Source organism: Ambystoma mexicanum, chromosome 14 (genome assembly GCF_040938575.1).
Source record: "Ambystoma mexicanum isolate Mex_15411 chromosome 14, UKY_AmexF1_1, whole genome shotgun sequence".
NCBI classification, from domain to species: Eukaryota; Metazoa; Chordata; class Amphibia; order Caudata; family Ambystomatidae; genus Ambystoma; species Ambystoma mexicanum.
In genome coordinates, this window is record NC_090940.1 from 308505201 (window position 1) to 308525735 (window position 20535).

The window sequence follows — 20535 nt, forward strand, 5'->3', positions numbered from 1 at the left end:
ATTCAATCTGATAACCTTGTGCTCCCACATAGCCTCCTCCTGAATAGCTCACCAGTTAGCTTCTTTGCTTCACACATTTTGTTCAATGTCTGACCATACTTCCTTTTTGTGTATGTCTGCCTCTTTCCCTCCCAATGGTTGTCTCTCATTACCACTGCTTGGGGACCTAGTGTTGTACATCCAGCTTCAAAGCCCTCTAGGACTTTCTAACATTCTAGTTGGATGGGGCTGTCTCGCTCATAAAGCTCTTGTTCGTGAATTTCCCCCTGGTCTTCCCCTAGTGTTGCTCATCAGCATGTCTCTACTGTTCCAAGAGTATCTCTCTTCCTCTCAGCATTGTCACAGGCTGAAGGATCCATAATGGATCAAAATCCAGATTTTAAGTTACAAGGATCTTTATTCTAATAACAGAAATCTAAGGGATTAAGGTTGACTAGGATCAAGTAGGAGAAAAAGAAAACCAACCAAACTTCCCTATAGGACCATATTCCTAAACCCATTCCGTAGCATCTGCCCTCCTTGCTGGGAGCAAATAATCTGTCGATCCTTGAGTTTTAAGTGTCCCCTACTTCTTTCTTAGCTGAGAGGTCTTTCTTGTCAGGATGTCACTTTGCCTACCTCTCATCCTGTATACCTTGAGCACCTGTTCCCAGTTTGAGGGTGAACCCCCTGGGAAACATAGGACCTATTGGGGAGATGGACTACCGTACAACTAACCCACCGAGTCCTAACCTGGAGACTAAGAGGTTTTGGTTCCCCAGGCTGTGAGGCCCTTTCTCTTGCAGTTTGCACAAGTGGGACTTTATGTGGCAACTGCAGGAGGAAAAGTTGCAGACAGAGGGGCCTCCAATGGACTCATGCTGTGGACTCCATGGGTTCACTTTACTGTAACCACTTTTCCAGTAGATCCTATATTTCCCAGGGAGCACACTCTCCAACTGGGAGCAGGCCTTTCTCCTTAGGCCTAACGGAGATAACAATCCCTCTGACCCTGACTACATTGCACCCTAGAGTGTCCCCCTTCTGCAAGTAAACTCTGCAGTTCTGGGTGTTCATAGGGATTGCATACCTCTGGCAAGACCTCTTTCTTGTAAGGTCCAGGTCCTTGGTCAGGTACCTTAACCTCATTTGTTGATATTTTAGGGTAGGAAGATGTCTTCCCCTTTTTAGGAACCTTTGACTCCTTGCCCATGACTTCCTCTAGGGCTGAGGTGTCTCCTTGGTCTTGGCTAAGGTAAGGTAGCCTTCAATGTTTGAAACCTTGTACATGGTCTCTCTGCTGTGGCACCCACAAGACTTAGTCTTTGAGATAATGTCCCAGCAGAACTACGACTTGACTCTGGACACTTGGAAGAATCCTAACCGCTCCTCCTTTTACTGCTAGAGTGACGAGTGTTATTGGGAATCTTTGAGGTGGGCCGTCTGCTAACTTGGTGAGCCTCAGAGGAGCTCTGACTGCGGCCTCGGAGTTTACCAAAGTGGCGTCTGCTACAGTTAGACTAGCCCCAATGTCTCCTCATAGCAGCGTTATCTGCACCATCTACCACAGAGGTTTGCAATCTTTGGCTCGCCAGATGTTGTGGACAACAAAACCCATAAGCCTAGTAGGCCTTGTCAATGGTGAGGGATCATGGAAGTTGTAGTCCCAAACAACTGGAGAGCCATAGGTCGGAAACATGAAAAATATTTAGTAGTATTGTTTTGTACACTTTTAAACAATTCAAACATTTCAAGTATAGTTTGTAATGCTCATTTCGTTTGTATAAAACAATGCAATAAAAAAGAAATAGGTTGCCAACCCCTGATGTACCAGAAGGCTATCCTTAAATTAACACTTAGTATTCAGAAATGGCTGCATATGCATCAGCAACTTGTGACTCCCAGGACGAAGGGACACTAGAGTAACCTTTGCTCCAACTGTTCTGAGCAGGGAATCCGAAGTGAAGCCTGCTGCTGTGAGTATTTCCCCCTCATCAGGGAATTCCAGATTGACGGAGTAGACCCCCAAGGTCTTACCCTAACAATTGGGGTCCCCTTCACATGGTTACTAGCTCAAGGTAAAACAAGATCCTTGGGCCTTTATATGTAGGAAGGCTTACTGTGGCCAGATTCTTGTTTGGGAGGGTAAATCCTGCTACCCTTATCATGATCTCCATGTGACTTACCCCCATTGCCGGAAGTGGTGGGCCCCATGCCCTTGCTGACAGTGGTGGGTCCCCTGCCGGCGGTGGCGGGCCCTCTGCCGTCGCCGGCAGTGGTGGACCCTGTAGCATTGTTTGGCGTGGAGAGCCTTGTATCATTGCAACTAGTAGACTTGTTGAAAATATTTCATTCATCAGACATTGTAACATGCCTCATTCTTGTATTTATGCAGCTGCTGACCCGGCTGAAAAGCAACCTGGAAGAAGAGAACCATCATCTTCTAAGCCAGATCCAGATGTTGAGCCAGCAGAACCAGATGCTCCTGGAGCAGAGCATGGAGAGCAAGGAACACTACCATGAAGAGCAGAAGCAATACATGTATGGAAAGAGAGGAGGGCCCCCCTTTTACTGGTGCTGGGGTACATAAGTCTGACTCAGATTTAGGGCTGCTGCGTCATTGACGTTACTCTTAACCATAGCAAGGCTTTCCATACAAGGTTGCCATTACACACAGATGATGCTAATGTTAGATGTACTTGCATCTAATAATTCCACATCACAAAATTGAGTGTCGTTGGAATGCAGCTTTCCAGGTAGTATAAGGTACAACACTCTTCTCTGAAGGTGAGACTGAAAGGATCCAGCACAGTTCTCTCGAGGGTCAGCAGCATCATCTATTCAATCTCCTGTTCTATGGCTCTGCCCCATAGAGCATGTGAGATCATATCGTGTTCTAATGATAAGGTATAGTGTGTACAAATGCGCTGAGACAGTTCTAATTTATAGGCGTGGCCTGCCATGTGGCTAGTGGTTTACAGTTAACCCGTAAACCATTCATTTACGAGAAATACATGTAGTACCCTCTAGCACTTTGCGCTTAGCCTCTGCTTTCAAGGCATCAATTGCCTATAGTTCCATAAAACAGTCCTTCAAAGAAGTAGTCCTGATTCTTGAGAGTGTCAAGTGATGCTTTTAATCATTCAAGATATGTTTTTTAGTTTGTGAAACAGCCAACACATGTTTTGACTTCGACTTTTTCAAGGCTATTATCCGCTAATAGAGAACCTTAATAGGTTTATCCTCTTATGAAGTTCTCAGATACTAAGATACCGTTGTCCATTCCCTGTACTGGCGAGTATGGCTTTCATAGGTCATAAGTCAATTTGTCGGAGATTGTCCTCTACGGAATCACCTCGCATTGTCGGCTGCATATGTTTACCCAAACATACGCAGCCAACAATGCAAAGTGATTCCGTACAGGACACACTCTGACAAATTGACTTATGATCTCGCTAGTACGGGGAACAGACAACAATATCTTAGACTGTCTTATGAAACTACAGGCAATTGATGCCTTGAGAGCAGAGGCTATTCGTGATGTGCTAGTGGATACTACATGCTGTTCTAATGATGGATACAGTGGGAGAGTCATTTCTTTGGCCTCATTCGGCTGCGCCACACCTTCTCATCAGCCAGTACAATCCATCTGTGCAGATGTCCACTACTGTGGCAAACGGTCTACTGTGGACAGCTGCAAACCTGAATGCCTCATTCCCTGTATGCATCTGCCCATTACAGTGTGAGAAACTCTGTCAAAGTTTTTTAAGAATTGCGGTTATTTAGGTAGTTCCATTGTATCTGGAAACACCACATTTTAATCAAATTAACAATTATAAAACTCAGTACCACAATAATGATCCTACCATTCACCGACGAATAAAACTGAAGGTGACTCCAATGCAAGATGTCAGGGAGGTTTTTCCACAGCCCTCTATCTGGTGAGTGGTGTGAAGAGACCTATTGTCAGGATTATGTTGGGAAAGTACAGGCCAATAGATATATCACAGTACACGCTGTAGTTTTAGGGGAGACTTGAGAGGTAACAGTGAGCATATATCCAATATAGTTTACACACCCAGGTGATCTTTGTGGAGACAGATGACAGGAACTGCAGGGACAAGAGTTGGCTGATGGCAAAGAGAGACCGAGGAAGAGAAGGCAAGCAAATATACTGGTAAGCAACTGATCAGAATAATGGATGCACTTGAATATAAGCGGTCTCCAGGGAGATTAGGGAAATACCTTGCGGCTCAGTAGCAGCAGATTACGCTTAACAATCATGTGGTGGTGTCCTGGTCTGGAGGTGCTATGAGACTGTTGTACTCGGTGTTAGGGGTAAAGCGGGAGACCATTTATTGAGACAGGTACAATTAATGGATTAGACAAAGGCAACAGAAGTCTTTCCTTTTTCTGATCTTAACAGAGACCAACCCAGGTGTCATACTATGTGGATAGGGGACTGAAGCACAACAGTGGACCAATTTGCAATAAAGGGTGAAAAGCAAACCAGATAGAAGTAACCAGGCACAGTATAGGCAGCGAAAAGAAGCAATGAGCAGAGACGGTAGGCATATGCTGTAGATGGAAGCTTTACCAGCACTAATTTAGAAGGCACACGTGAATTTTAGTCTAGCTGAAATCATGGGCCAAGAATAAGAACAGGCATCAGGGACTAGCAGGTATGCAGGCAAGGAAAGCTGTCACACACAAACTTGAATACTCAAGTGTTCTAGGAATATAATGAAACACAAAGCATTAGTCCCACTCAAGACAGTAGGTCGTTGCCAAATTGGCAAATACGTGGTTCAGGAAACCCGGTGCATTACAGACAAGATGAGGTCACTGCAAACTCAGCAAATATGTGGAAACTAAGTACTCTAAAGAGCAGGTACAATGGATGGAAGTCTAGGAATACAGCACAAAAAAACAGGCTTCTGCTAGCTCAGCAAATATGTGGAATTGGAGAACAAGAGAAAGTGTCAGTAAAGCATGAAACTGAGATTGCAGCGGAAAAGAGGGGGGACAGCCTCGACAGAAACAAGTGGGGGGTCTGTGACCTGTGGTGCAGGAGGGTGGTTGACCACAGTAAAATAGGGTGTTTGAAGGAATTCAGAAAAGCAGCAGAAATACTTTCAGAAAAATCATTGGGCCTCATTACACGGATGGCGGTAAGGATTTACCGGTACCAGTAAAATACTGGTACCAGTAAATCCTTACTACGAGGTCCCTTTGCGGGTTGGGGGATTTAACGCCTGCTTTTTGCAGGCGTTAAAACCAACCCGCAAAGGGACCCAGGGAGCTAATTAGGGTACCGCAATTTGCGGTACCGTAATTAGCGCCTTCCCCATTCCCATTGAGCCCTATGGGCCAAAAATGGGAATGGGGAAGGACAATGGTGGAAGGGGGAATTACCGCCCCGCCAACCTTGGAATGGGGCGGTAATTCCCCTTTCCACCAAGGCGGTGCCAGTATTTTACCGGTATGAACCATGGCGCTAATCCGTGCAAAGAGGCCCATTGACTTTAATAGCAAACAGGACAGGAGCTGGAAAGCAGCTACAGCATGCAGGATTCAGTAGCAAAAACGGATAGCAAGAAAACGTTCATAATCCGAAGCAGGAACTCCTTTTGAAGGCAGTTCATAGAATAATGCCAACTGCTGAACGTTTGCTTATGAAAGCTCCCACAGCTGGAGCTAATTGCAGTTTGAGGCAGCTGTGTCCAATTAAGATCCCTTTAGGCTTCAGTAGACTGCAGTTTCTCCAGCTCTTGGTAGCCTAGCTTGAGGTAGCTTGCTACAGGTGAATGTAATTGTGGTCTCCCCAGCTGTATGCAGCTTGCTGCAAGTGAATGTACTTAGTATGCCTCCCCCAGCCCTCTGCCACTTGGACAGCACACATACAGACTTTAACACGATAGTTATGCTATACACAGTCTGTTTATGTGCATGCAGCCGTGCATGCGGCGGGTAGGATCCTAACACCTATCATTCGTGGGAGGACAGGGTGTCCACCAAGTTAGACCAAAACACACTCCATGGGTAATGAATCGGAGCAGTCCGGCTTCACTTCTAGGAAAGGGCCTCCAGATACACAAGTACAAATTGGTCTCATACACTATAAAATACCCCTAACTTAATGTACTGTAACAGATAGATATATACATTTATTTAGTATTACATTCAGATAAAATGATACTGTCAAATAAGTACTTTAAAATATACAAACAAATCAAGTATTTAAAAAATACAAAGTTTTAAGACCTAGATTCAACCCCGCCCCCATCTCCTGGAAACACAGTATAGCGAACTAACGGGTGAGCACGAGATCTATAAGCGCTCCTGAAAGGAAAGAGGAAAAAGCTCACAGCATTATAAGCATTATAGGAAGCATGCCCGTAGGCCAAAAAAGACATCAAGTAAACTGGTGGTTACTGTGGTTATCACCTCTGATGGTATAGAGTTTGCAGTGATTTTTTTTTATACTATGATCTGAGTCACTGCCACCTTTTAAAATGAGTTTTTGTCCTAGACACACCATGACCCAATAGGAGGGGGACTGGGGGGGGACAGGGGAATATGCTTAAGTTCTTGGTGGTACCCTTTGAACGTCGCTTTAGAGGAGTTTAAGAAGTTTCCAAAGACTCTCCCACAGGAATCAATGGGACAAATCCCATAGATGTGCTGTGGTTATAGAAAAAGTCAGGTCAGTTAAACTTTACCCCACTAGTGCCACAAGATAGGCACCCAGTCAGGAAAGGGGGGGTGAGGAGAGGATCAACTAGCCCCAAATAAGCTTTTTTAGTTTAGTGTTTGAGAACCAGCAAGCAAGGAAGATCTGCGTGCAGAGGGAGCACACAGTTCACTCCTGTCAATGGAGAACATTAGTAGAAGAGGAAGACGGGTCAGGGGAAAGGGGAGGAGGGGTAAAACGATGATGGTAAACTCAGGAGTTTCCTGGGGATTGACTAACTATAAGATCAGGACCAGGGGATCCATTACTCATGGTGTTGGTTGCTCCGAATTTGCACCAAGAACGGTGGGTGAACAGATGAATGTGCGTGACTTGTTTAGTTCTAGCTAGCGGCGGTTGGGGACACCAAACAAAGTCACTCGGAAATATAACCAGAAAGGATCTGGATGAAGAAGGCCCAACAAAGAAGACACCTGGAGATGGAGAGATGACATACGAGGCAGAAGACTCTGCTGCAACCATGACAGCGATGGGAGCATGAAAAAACCCAGCAGGCGATACAGCTCAGAAGAGAGGAGCAGTAGTAATGGTAGAAGGGAGACCCAGGCTGTCGCACAACAGGGCTTAGCTAGAGCAGTGGTAAGCAAACATGATTTCCAACCCAGGGATCCCCGGAGGGACCTCTACCATAGGTACTTGGGGCCAGAAGGATGTTGCCAAGGATCCAGTCAACTGCAGACAAGGAAGTGTCCAGCAAGGACAGCCAGTCCAGACAGCTAAGAGGACGGCAAGAACAAAGGAAGTATCCTGGATGAGTCTCCATCAGTAATGAGGAGCCGGACACAGGAGCCCAGCGTCCTCTCAGCATGGCCAAACCAGTATCTTTAGCAGCATCCTATCTTCAGCAGCAGTCTTCCAGGAGTTCAGGAACAGATCTGATGCACAGGGTTTCCCACTGACCGTACATTCACTGAGCGGCAGGCCTAATCCAGCCCAGCAATCACATTCCAAGCAGCACAAAGGCTTTGGCGACCAACCAATCAGACTGATTAAAAAAACCACCAAATACACACGGGCATTCCCGCAATGGATGTAGATTGGGAAGTCTGAAGGACTTTAAACCGGTCAACATCTGTTTAAAACCAGAGCCAAGGTTGACTTTTTGGGCTCACGATAAGCCCATATCAGCAAAACGCCATCTTGTCCATGCCTCATGATCCACATGAACAAGGGATGGGCCAAAACAAAAGGGGCTGGAACAAGACTTACAAAAATGCATTTGTACCTCAATGGCTACCACATAGGTGAATTGGGCTACTAATGTCATTCAAATGGGCTACAATCCTGGTGTAGCCAAAACCAAATTGGAGCTACCACCAGCCTTTTCTTCAACACACTTTCAGGGTGATGAATTCACCCTGGAGCCAACGTGGGGCAATTAAAAGCACCCTGCCCAAGTATGCATATGTGCTACAAAGATCAGCACCCCAGAAAAAATGGTTGCTTTGGTAGGGGACTTCAGTAGAAGTACCTCTGCTCGAAAAACCGTGGATGCCAGCACCATTTGTCGGGGGCCAAATATGTCCTGCTAAGGTCAATGTAGACTGTATACGAAGAATAGAAAATGCATTGAAGATTCAGTTTCATCAGGGAAGTAGGGGCAGGAACGCTCAAATATATCCCCCCCACCCCCAGTCCAGATACCTGAGAGTAGCGAATCGAAGGAGGTTTAATCTTAGGCACACAATGAGAGCTATTTGTGTGTCAGAAACTATCCAGGAGAAATAACTGTTAGGGGAGTTTTCCTAAAGTCCTACTGTAGTAAGACTTAGTAAGCTATGCCATTGGTTTGTAGATCTCCAACTCTTAGTACCAGTCTGTACTAACTCAAGACCCTGGTAGAGTGGCAGAGCAGTCGGGCTTATCTTAAGGGGAAGACGTGAGCTGTAGGTAAGAACACTGAACTTTAGTTATGCATGTACACCAAAGAAACTCTTGCACTTATAATTTATATAAAACAATGGCGGAAAAAAACAATCTGAGGGACCTCGACGCGCGAAGGACCATGGGTATAGTGTACGTCACACTAGGGATAGTATTACTGGCATGCCCGGTTAACGTCCCTTTTTCTAGTTTTGAAAACAACTGTAATATTCTGCAGTTTCCACTAGATGTCGGCCTATGCATAGCATGTGAATCTAAGCAGATACAAGCATCAGAAATATGATTACCGTGAGTAATGTATACCATATATACACCAGAATTACTTTAAATACTTTAGATGCTTACACTAGAACACTTCAGAATACTTGACAATACACTTCAAAGGGCACTTTCACTTGTGTGTTACATTTTGTAGCAACTTTAGAAAGGGAAAGACATGTTATCGTATTATCGGTTATTACGCGCACCTGCGGATTCTAACAGTTCATAAGGTAATGCATTTACTCTGCAAACCCATATAGTAAAGTCACTTAAAGGGAGGAGAATGGTCAGTTAGTGTAACATTAGCCTAGTTCAAGGTTCTAGAGAGGGTTTCTTTGCCCAGTAAGTCTTTAGTACCAAAACACAACCCTAGCTAAAGGCAGTTCAGAGAGGGCTCAAAGTCTTGGCAAACAGAATACAAAGAGTTCCTGTGGTCTCCTTACAGTCTCTAGTGTTATAGAAGCAGCCAGTTAACAACTATAACTTTCCTGCCAAATTAGTCAAGGACTGTGCCCCCATCTTAGCACCCACCATCACCAAATTCATCAACGCCTCTTTCAGCACCCATCGCCCCCTAGCATCAAAGAAGCTTGGGTAACCCCCCCTCCTTAAAAAAACAATATTAGATCCCACCACTAATTACAGATCCATCACCACAGTTCCCTTCCTCCATAAAATTATAGACAACATTGCATACACCCAAGTCCAATCCCACCTCGAAAATAACCAACTATTAGGGGAAAGACAATCAGGCTTCCGACCCAGACATAGCACAGAGACAGCCCTGCTGGATCTCAAAAACCAGATGGACTCCATCAGAGACTCTGCAAAATTATGTACACTGCTATTACTCGACCTATCCGCAGCATTGGACTTAGTAGACCACAATAAACTATGCCTAATACTAGCTAATAACTTCCTCTTTTCTAAGGAAGCCACAGCTTGGATTAAATAATTTCTCACAGATAGAGCGTCGAGAGTAGCCATAGGAGATTTAGCAGCTGACCCTATATCAGTTCCACTGGGAGTTCCACAAGGATCTTGCCTCTCCCCTTCGCTCTATAATGCCTACACTAAATTACTCTTTGCAGCGCTAGACGCAATGGTAGTAATTTATACTAACTTTGCTGACGACACACAAATACTCATTCCAATATCCGGTAACCTTGAACAGGATACTATCTGTATAAATAAAATATATTCCATAATCCAGAACTGGATGACAGCAACAGTCTCTGCCTAAACAGAGACAAAAACTAGATTCTCATGGTAGGATCCCCCGCCAAACTAAGCCAGCTTCACCCACAATATACAGCCGTTAACATAGATAACACCCCTATCAATATCTCCAGTCAGTTTAAAACCTTAGGCGTCTATCTGGATTCCAGCCTTACCATGTGCAAACACATTAGTGCACTCGCCTCTTCCACAGCATACACTGCTAAACTTATTGCCCTGAGTCGACCATTCCTCACTCCCTAAACTAGTGTCACTCTCTCCAGAGCTATGATACTGGCCAAAATGGACTACTGTAACATACTCCTATTAGGAACCTCAAAAAAAACATAAATAAAATGCAACTACTCCAGAACAAAGCACTAAGAGCAGCACTAGGCATAAAACAGAGGGTTCATATATCACAATTTAGGAGAGGCACACTGGCTGCCTATGCAAGCCAGAATACTTCACAAAACTCTCACCCTAACACACAAATGTGTATTGGGTAATGACCCTAGCCATCTTGGCAGAAGCCTCACCCATAAGACCACAACCGGATCACTCGGATCCAATTCTGCTATGCATCTATTCACCCCCCGCTTTAAGAGCTCAAGAACAGGCACCTTCAGCTTCCCAGTAGCAGCCCCCAGAATCTGCAACTCACTCCGAGCCAACATTTGCAACAAACCCTCCTTTGCCAAATTCGAAAAGTACACAAAACTTGGCTCTTTAACAAGTTCTAATGTTTCGATAGCAACACCATGACACTTGCCGACCCTTTCCCTTATATCCCCACCCTCCTAGACCATCCATGCCATCTCTCCAAAGTAACAGGCTAATGCCAAATGCGACTTGTTGATTGTATGTGTATAACTATGCAGCAACTACGAAGATCTTAAGACAACTTGTATATAAGGAGACACTGTACCACTGTTAAGCTAACATGATCATGTCACGAAATACTTCTGCTCTGCAGCACCTCACCTTCGTAAAAATGTAACCACCAATACTAAGTATACTTGTAACCTACGCCGTGATACCCCAGGGTGTGGGCATACAACAAATGCAATAAATAAACCAACAAGGGAAACCTTGTAAAGGACAGGATGAAGGGACACAAGCAGCGCCTTGAGTCGGAGGTAGCAGAGGGTGACCCTGGACACCATTAGGTGCACTCAACTGCTTGGAATCGGGTAAGAAATACCTTTTCCCCCCACGGTACCTCAGGTTAGAAGAAAATGTTTGTGCTGGATGCTCTGCGATGTTGCAGCTCTGGACCCTACCTCTGGATTCCTTGGTCTGATGACTGAAGGCAGGACTATGGACAGAATCTCTCAGCACCAGTCTCAAGGGAGGACAAGGGGCATGACTTTCAACAACTTCTTGGTACACTATGTGGTTTTGGTGCCTTTTCTGCAGCACCAGCAAAGGACATGGATCGCCCCGTCAATCTTCTTGCTTCCTGCAGTCCCACGCTCTGATGAGGGGTTATGGGCAAATTGGATCGGATCTATGGAGTGTCCGTACGGGTTCAGTAAAGATTTTGACAGATTCAGCCTTTCCATGATGATGCAATGGAAATGGACAGCAGGTCTCCTGGTGTTGGGGTTCTGCAGCTCTGGTAACTCCTGGGACCTTGGGAGATGGTTCCATTCAAAGTTTGTTTCGGGACTGGTTGTTCCCACCAGCCAAAGTGAAGGAGTCCTCCTATCCGTAGCTCCTCTGTTGCACAGAAAGTGGGGTCAGGACAACAGTGGTTGCTTCACAGTGTTGCAATGGGTCTGCAGGCGTCTCTGGGCGTCTTCTTCGGTTACTTCAGCTTCCAGTGGTCGACTTGCTTTTTACTCCAGAAGCCTCACCTTTTATACAGTTCCAGCACACACTCCTCTGCAATCTCTCTCAGCGTTTTTCAGAAAGGTGCGTTTGGCTGTCCAATCAGGACAGCCTGACCCTCTGTGGGAGCTGGTCCTAGTCAGGCACTCTGGCAGATAGTACAGGGGGATAGAAAGCTCCTCCCCCACTTCCTGCCCGCTCACACACTCTGGAGCCTAGGCGGGGACATCCAAGGGTTCTCACCAAAAGCAAAACACACACACTGATCTCCCCCTCCCAGAATGGTAAAAGGAGGACTAACAAACAACCACCATGCTAGTAATGGCGAAAAAAGAAGGGAGGCCCCAAGTTGGTACTTGGGTGGCCCTTTTGTGTGATAACGAGACTATGGTCTACACAATAGTTGGTAGAGCATGTTCACTGCCACCAGCCATAACTAGGAGATTGTCTATGTGACTAATAAGTCACAGGAACAGAGAGGAGGAGGACACTAGGTATCCCTTTGGCACTCCACTGAACGTGTTGTGTGCCAATCTCTCAGACTGTAGTGTTTTGGGCGCGATCTCTATCCTTAAGAACTGTAGTTACTCGAGGGTATAGAAAAAAGGAATCTTAAAGGAGCACCCTAAATTTCCCCATCAACACTGCCCATAGGTAGCTGTGTGCTGCAGTAATAAAACACAGATGCCTTTAAGAGCTATGGAGCAGACAGACACTATAGTACAGGTAGAATGCAAAGAATAGAGTTCCAAAAGACAGAACCCTCAAGAATGAGTGCGTGGAAAAACACTCATGCAGGAGTGAAAGAAAAAAGGTCCAGAAGTCCAGCAAAAAGTTTTGGGGTTTTCTTTTGGAGAAGGGGATGAAGCATAACAATGATAAATCTTCCTAACAATAACACACTGTAGAGGCTAGGTGATAATTTGTCAAGAGAAGAATTTGAATCTTGCAGAAGTTCAAAGTCCTTCCTATGCTATGAAACAGGATTCCACTATGAACTTTGCCCCTTTCTATGTGGTCGAAACAGTAAGTCCCCTTGCTGGTAAGCTCTTGTTTAGCACTAGTCACTGATAGCCGGAGATTGGAGTTTTCACAGGATGAACATCACTGATCCATTATTTTGGGTCTGTAAAGTGTGCTCATTCGACCATATTGTGAACCACTGGGTGGGGGGTCTAAACCAGAGAGAGGCATCTATGTTTAAAACCTACATTTCTAGACATTGCAGAGACCGGAGCTGTCCTGAAAGTCCCGATAGATTATTTGCAAAGGCATTTTCCACCCCTTATATGGGCTTTGTGTTCTTGAAGTTCCAAAAACAAGCAGCGTGGAAAGGGTGAGCAGACCTTTTCACTCTCAGCTCTATTCATGCTATCATTTGGCTAGAGTTCTTTGGAAATCTAAAAGTAACGCATACTAATGGTGCCCTTGATACAGCCTGTCTTTTTACATGAACCATTAGGCCCTCAGTTTCTTTTCGAAGTAAAGACCTAGAAGATACAATTCTTTGAGCTGCATGGCTCCTCTCTGAATGAAGGAAAGGGATAACTTTGCCTAGAGCCCACAATTAGCTCATTGAATTCTGCTACATTCACTTCAAGGTCCCTTTCCCTTATAAATGCTCTGTCGACCTCAATTAACATTTATCCACGTGTGAGTATCCTCTGCAATAGGACCATATCACCTGCCTATGATAGCAATGGAGTTCTTATCTTTGCTAGGATAATAATGATGAGTGGGACAACTTCTGTGACTTTTTCAAGGGTTGTTTGGAAGAAGTTGATATTAAAGATGAATAGGAGGAGGTCAAGGACACACAACCTTCCCACATGCCCCTCACAACCAAGATGGAGTGTCTTACTGCTGTTTGATTGTACAATTCAATCAGCAAGCTACGTAAGCCAGGAGGCACACCCAGAGAATGTTAAAATTGCCATGATTTCCTATGTGGACTGCTTCAAATGCTATTGACATGCCCATAAAGGCTAATCACGTTGGATGTTTAGGTTTTGTTCTAATAACCTTTTTGGAGGCCAATAAATATAGTTGTATGACTCAATCTATAGCACTTAGGACTTCACAGAACCCATACTGTCATACATGTATCTCAGCAATAGGATATTGTCAATTTCCCAGTCTTAAAATCTGGAATAGATCAATCTACCGTACACCTTAAGAGAACTTTCTGAAAATAAGTTTGGTCTCATTTCCGACCTAAGGGGGCCATCATGCTGGATGCTGTTTTCCAGATACCTCTGTTGTCACACCCTCTTGCCTAAAACCTATTCCTGAATTTCATCCCATGCTATGCATTATTGATCCATAATGAAGACGGTTTTGTCTTTTCTGATAGTCCAGGAGGTGAAGGCTTTGGTGGTGTGGATTGTGTTGGGGAAGGATACTTTAGGGTGAAGGGAATAATACTGAAAGTGCATTTTTACACAACTTGGTGGGCGATAAGCCAGCCATCGCTCTGCCTCACCTGATTGGCCAGAGCTGGTTTGAAAGTAATTAACCGTTTTGAATGAATTTTCTCCCCACAGTGATAAACTGAATGCATTGAGGAGGCAGAAGGAAAAACTTGAAGAAAAGATTATGGATCAGTACAAGTTCTACGATCCTGCCCCCAAAAAGTAAGTCATGGTTAACCTTTATGCTAAAACAACATATACTGACTACATTTGTATCGCGCACTGGACCCTTGACAGGTCTTCTAGGCTTATACAGTCAAAGGGCCTTCTAAGTTGTTCTTCTAAAGCTGGATAGGGATTTAGCAAAATAGAACATGGTTACCTTCGGGGAAACACTAACACTGTTGTACTAAAATAAATTCAGCCAAGTATGTTACATTTTTGCAGCAATCAGCCAAGTGCCTTAAATCTGATGAGCTCATTAAAAATGGAGCCGCATGTTTAGGGCTCATTGCAAGAGTTCAGTGCTAATAGGATGCTTCGGTGGGAAAACACCCCAAGGGTGGGCTGACCCATAGTAGATGCACTGAATTAATAAAAATGGCAAATGTAATTGTGAGAAAAGCAATATGCTGTTTCTTATTTGCAGATTGTGCTGAAATGGAGTGAGAGGGAAGTGCTATTAAAACGGTTGTACTGAAAAGGAGGGATTTTGCCTAAAATGCACAATACCCAGAAGGAGAAATAAGACAACAGGAAATGAGGGGTTGGATGATGGGCAGGTCAGTGGAGAAGGCTGCCTCCTGGCCCTTGCAACTTTGCAAACAAATGAGAAAAGAACAAAAAAGAACAAAGATCAACATTTCAAAATTTGATGCAATAGATTTCAAGTTTTGAAATGTCAGTATTTTGCAAATTCAGCATAGCCTTTCACAAATAATCAACTAGATATTGTGGCTGTTACCATAAATCCAGCAGCATTTCAAGGGCACCAGCAGTTTCTCCTATAGATCACCCCAAATAACAGACTCACACTGAGGTGCTCACACTTTCTGAATCGTATTTTCTTTGCAAGGGTTGGGTGTAGGGGAGGAATGTAACGTAAGTTGAGAATAGAGTGCCCCCAAGCAGCAGAACAGTAACTCTTATGTTGGTAGCCCCGTTGCCTGTAAAGAGTCTCATAGCCAACAATGCAAAAACTCAATTGACAAACAATTTTAATAGGTGACATAAAATGGACAACAGGCCTATTTTAATTATTCTAGGGATTTCTGTTGAAGACATCTGAGGTTGAAGCACAAACATATCGTAATTGGTATACAGTATAATTAGGAGGCACTATCATTAACTTCAGATAAGCACCAAACTACCAAGATGTGCTGAGAAAGCAAACTTTGAGACTGCATTTGAATATTCTTTTCCAGTTCCTCTGTTTCTGGAAGTTCTGTAACGTAGGAAGGCAGTGGATCCCACTCACTACGTTGGGAATTAGTTCCCGCTCTGATGCAAAGGTTGTGTATTGTTGCTTTGTTCCTTCCTTGTCACAGACCCACAGGTACACTGCTTAGAGATGAAGAAAAAAAAGTTTGCTTAATTTTATTCCTTTTTCATGTTTGTGATTTAGAAAAAACCAATGGGTCGGAGCCAGGGCGCTTGCGAAGCTCATCAAGCCAAAGAAAGAGGGATTGCGGGAGCGGTCAAAGCCTACCATGGAGGCCCATGCTGGTCAGTCGGACCCTGTGGATGCAGCGACAGCATTGCCATCTGCATCGCAGCCTCCCAGGACACAGCAGGAAGGTCTGGATAGTGCATCTCAAGGGCCCCACACCCTAGAGAATGAGAGCCCCAGGAACTCTGTGAGCAAAAGTAGGTACACGATCTGGGCACAGATGCTGCTCTGAGAGGGAAACTGACCTTCATTTTCAGTTTGAGCGGAGCCTATAGCTGCTCCCCAGATGTGTCCTCATGAAGCCAGAAAGAAATTTACATTTTCAGTAGATCAAATGGTCAATAATGCCTTCTTTCAGTATGCTCTCAAATTTGCAGATCTATATCATTCACTCGCTGCCCATTTCCTTGAATCCCATTACCCCGAATTTTTTATACTGCAAAAAATGTGAGACCTCACCCCCTCCACCTTTCTAAATACCCAACTCCAACCACCAACACTACATTTTTGCAGTAAAATGCAGTACAAAAATAAATAGCGAGAGAACGGGGTTCAAGGAAATAGGCTGTGAGCAAAGTGGGTAATACCAAATTTTCTGCCTAATGGGGTTTCTTCGATATTGGTAATGTTTGAAGTCTTAATGTTGTCAGTAAAGACCCTGGCAGAGGCATGTTGAACTAAACACAACCATACCTCTACCATACACACTTCACAACACCCAACATCAAACCAAAGCATACGCAATCCTACCTCAACACCACATGAGGGCTACTAACGAAAATCGCACCACCGCTCAGTGACTGGTTTCTCCAAACTGAAGCTGCCAACAGCACATCAAAGCTCTCTTGCTCTTCTCCCTCTCATTCCCACGAACAAACGCCACCCAACCCTCCTTCCATTGCAGATCCGCCAGAGCTCCAAGAGGCCACGCAAGTGGCAAGAGTGCGCTGTACAAGACCCATTAACATTTCTGTCTAGCCCCTTTTACAAGGGGTTTTTAAATGGGAAGAGTAATGGATTGCAGGGTTTTGACGGGGTGGGGGGGTTTAAACTGTGGTCAGGGCAAAGCCACCCTATGAAAAATGTGAACGCTGGCATATTTACTGCCAGCATGCTATTGCTGGGAAAATTACATTGATCCGATTGGTGAACTTGTAGAAAATTGTTGACAACAAAAGCAAACCTTCTAATTTAAGAGTAACTCCACTATTTGGCTTTTACATACGTAAAGCACCCAAATGTCTGACTTTTCTGTGACTGCTCATTTCTTTCTGCCCCAGAGAATTTTCAGAATCCCATTACAAGCTCCAGGCCCTGATGCTTCAGTGATTCTGACCTGACAGTGAAAGAATACCTGGAGACAGCATCCCTGGAAGTGACCCATCCTATGGCTGATGCACTTTCACTCTTTACAGCCCCTGAAAAAATGAGCATCCCCAAAGAGATCTTGAAAATAGCTGTGTATTTATATTTTAAAAAACACCTATAAAATAACTGCGTTCTAGTCATTCAATTCTAGTTTGTTTCTCACTATTGTATTGCATCTCAGCTCGGTTAGTTGTTAAATGGTCTGGGGATCCACCGAACTATCTCATTATAACAAATATTTACTAAATTAAATATGATTGCCCTCTGAAAAAGACGACTCTTAATCGCATTAGGTGGTAAGAAAGCTGATTATAGTGTAATGGGGGAACTTGAGCTGAAGAAATGCAGCTGTTGATTGAACTAGGCATTGTGACATAGAGCCTGATTCATGGAATTATTTGCGTGAAAAATGCAGATTTGTGCGCCTTTCTGCCTAAAAATCCCTGTTTGAAGTATGGGGATTTCGGGCAGAAAGGCACGCAAATCTGCGTTTATCACGCAAATAATTCCATGAATCAGGCTAATAATGTTGTTAGTCACTAAATTTTTCAAAGGCATATCACCAAAATGCTGATTGTCTCTCCAGAAAGTATGACAGACTGGATTAGGAGATTCATCCAGGAGTGGATTAAATCTTCCTGTCCCTTAGTCTGGGGAGGGGTCGGTGTTGGGGGGGGGGGGGGTGAGTGTTGGGGAGAATTCTCATTTTTGTGTTAATTTCCTTCAACCTTGGAGACACCCAGCTCTTTCGCCGGACTTTAGGACTTTTTAATTTTAATCCTGGAGTGAGTGAACCTTTTTTCTCACTCACTCGTGTTTTTTGATCTGATGTGGATTTTTAATTCCTTTGTTTTTGGAATCTGACAAACTCCATAGGCATCAACTTTTTTGTATGGTGACACACTGCACCTTCAGTGCAGTGTCACAGAGAAATCCTTCAGATTTCTCTTAAGGTTTAAAGGAATGGTTTGCCCAAAAATTTTTATTGCAAAAAAAGATGGGCAATAATACAAAAAATTGATTGCCACTTTTTTTTTTTAAGTCCCTATGTAAAATTTTGACCAATTGAAGCTCAAAATTTACAAAAGCACGCACATGGGGCATCCATTTTGTGAAATGGATGCCCGCCTGTGCTCGCTTTTGCTTTTGCGGAACTAATGAAGGAAAAGCCAGGCCAGCCAGCTGTAGTAAACAAAAGCTACCACTGGGTGGCTTTTCCTTCATTGGTGCCGGGACTCGGAGGACGCAGACCGGAGACTACAGACAGAAAAGCTGTAGCTGCATCTCGGTAAGTGCTATTTATTTAAAATAAAATAAGCACTAGCTGGAGGAGCCCGGAAAACTTGGAAATAAAACCGCAGCTTTAAAAACGTTGTATTTATGCTTGCAGTAGCTTTTGAAGCTACCGCAAACATAAATACAACATTATTGTGTTTGAAAACATTGCGGTTTTTCTTTCTAAGACTCGGAGGAGCCTGAGAAACTTAGAAAGAAAAACCGAAGCGTTTTTGAAACACTACCGCGTTGTGTTTCTGCCTGCCGTGGCCATCACTTTGGGTCTCCGGTGCTCCCCCAGGGGAACACCCGAGACCCAAAGTGAAAGCCAAGGCAGGCCGAAAAACAACGCGGTTGTGTTTCCATGCCGCAGTGTTTCTGCCTAAAGCTGCTTTCCCATTTGGGGCTCTCGGGCTCCCCGTGGGGAGCCCGAGAGCCCCAAATGGGAAAACAGCTTTTCGGCAGAAACACTGCAGCATTTAGCATTTCAGAAAAAAAACGCGTTGTTTCTGCCTAAAGCTGTTTTCCCATTTGGGGCTCACGAGAGCCCCAAATGGGAAAACAGCTTTAGGCAGAAACACTGCGGCATGGAAACACAACAGCGTTGTGTTTCTGCCTGCCTTGGCTTTCACTTTGGGTCTCCGGTGTTCCCCTGGGGGAGCACCGGAGACCCAAAGTGATAGCCACAGCAGGCAGAAACACAACGCAGTTGTGTTTCAAAAACGCTGCGGTTTTTCTTTCTAAGTTTCTCAGGCTCCTCCGAGCCGGAGGAGCCTGGGAAACTTAGAAAGAAAAACCGCAGCATTTTCAAACACAATAACATTGTATTTATGTTTGCGGTAGCTTCAAAAGCTACCGCAAACATAAATACGTTTTTAAAGCTGCAGTTTTATTTCTAAGTTTTCCGGGCTCCTCCAGCCTGGAAAACTTAGAAAAAAAATGCAGCTAGTGCTTATTTTAAAAAAAATAAATAGCACTTACCGAGATGCAGCTGCAGCTTTTCTGCCTGTAGTCTCCGGTCTGCATCCTCTGAGTCCCGGCACCAATGAAGGAAAAGCCACCCAGTGGTAGCTTTTGTTTACTACAGCTGACTGGCTTTTCCTTCAATAGTGCCGCAAAAGCAAAAGCGAGCACAGACGGGCATCCATTTCACAAAATGGATGCCCCCATGTGCTTGCTTTTGTAAATTCTGAGCTTCAATTGCTCAAAATTGTACATTGGCACTTTTTTTTTTAAGTCCCTATCTAATATTGCCCATCTTTTTTTGCAATAAAATGTTTTGGACGAACCATTAAATACCTTTCCTTGGGTGAGCTACAGTTCCCAAGAATAGTAAAGTGAAACATACTTTACTTACCTTTTTCTCTTTGTAGGCCCAGCGCACACCATCTTATGTGGCGTGCTGGGGGTTACTAAGTAGCCACTTTTCCTACTTACTCATGTAACATTTGTTATGTTAGCCTCATGATTTTAAATTGGTTGGTGGTAATGGTTTAATTTTCCTACCATTGTGATTTTCTACCGCAGGCTGAATCCTCATCTGCATTGTAGCACCCATCGGTGACCATTTTGTCAAAATGGCCCCGGTCTTCTTTTTTCACCATGTCTTGTTTGTGAGGTCTTTCTTGGGTTTTACTCTGCGCGCCAAACCAGGTTTAAGCCCTTTGTTCATTTTGCCTCTGGTGGGCTTCACTGCTGAAACCCGCCTCTGGCTCCAATGTGTCTGGAAGGGCAGGAAGTCAGGGAGGTGCCGAAACTCCCCTGTCCTTTTTGTCCTTGGTTACCTGAATGCACCCAGTCCAGATTGGCTGGCTGGCTGGCTGTCTGTCTTTGCAGGACAGTCACCCTGCTGTATGAGTGACAGCTAGGCTGCTAGGCTATGC

General features: G+C 44.4%; 1 protein-coding gene across 3 annotated transcripts in view; it reads left to right on the plus strand.

Annotated features, from left to right (window-relative positions):
- CCDC88C (coiled-coil domain containing 88C) overlaps positions 1-20535 on the plus strand; it is a 916777-nt gene that overhangs the window by 631226 nt on the left and 265016 nt on the right. For all 3 annotated transcript variants that reach the window (XM_069637440.1, XM_069637439.1, XM_069637438.1), the window contains exons 23-25: positions 2375-2520; positions 14473-14562; positions 15965-16206. In XM_069637440.1, the coding sequence (XP_069493541.1) occupies positions 2375-2520; positions 14473-14562; positions 15965-16206 (478 nt within the window). The remainder of the gene's footprint in view (positions 1-2374; positions 2521-14472; positions 14563-15964; positions 16207-20535) is intronic.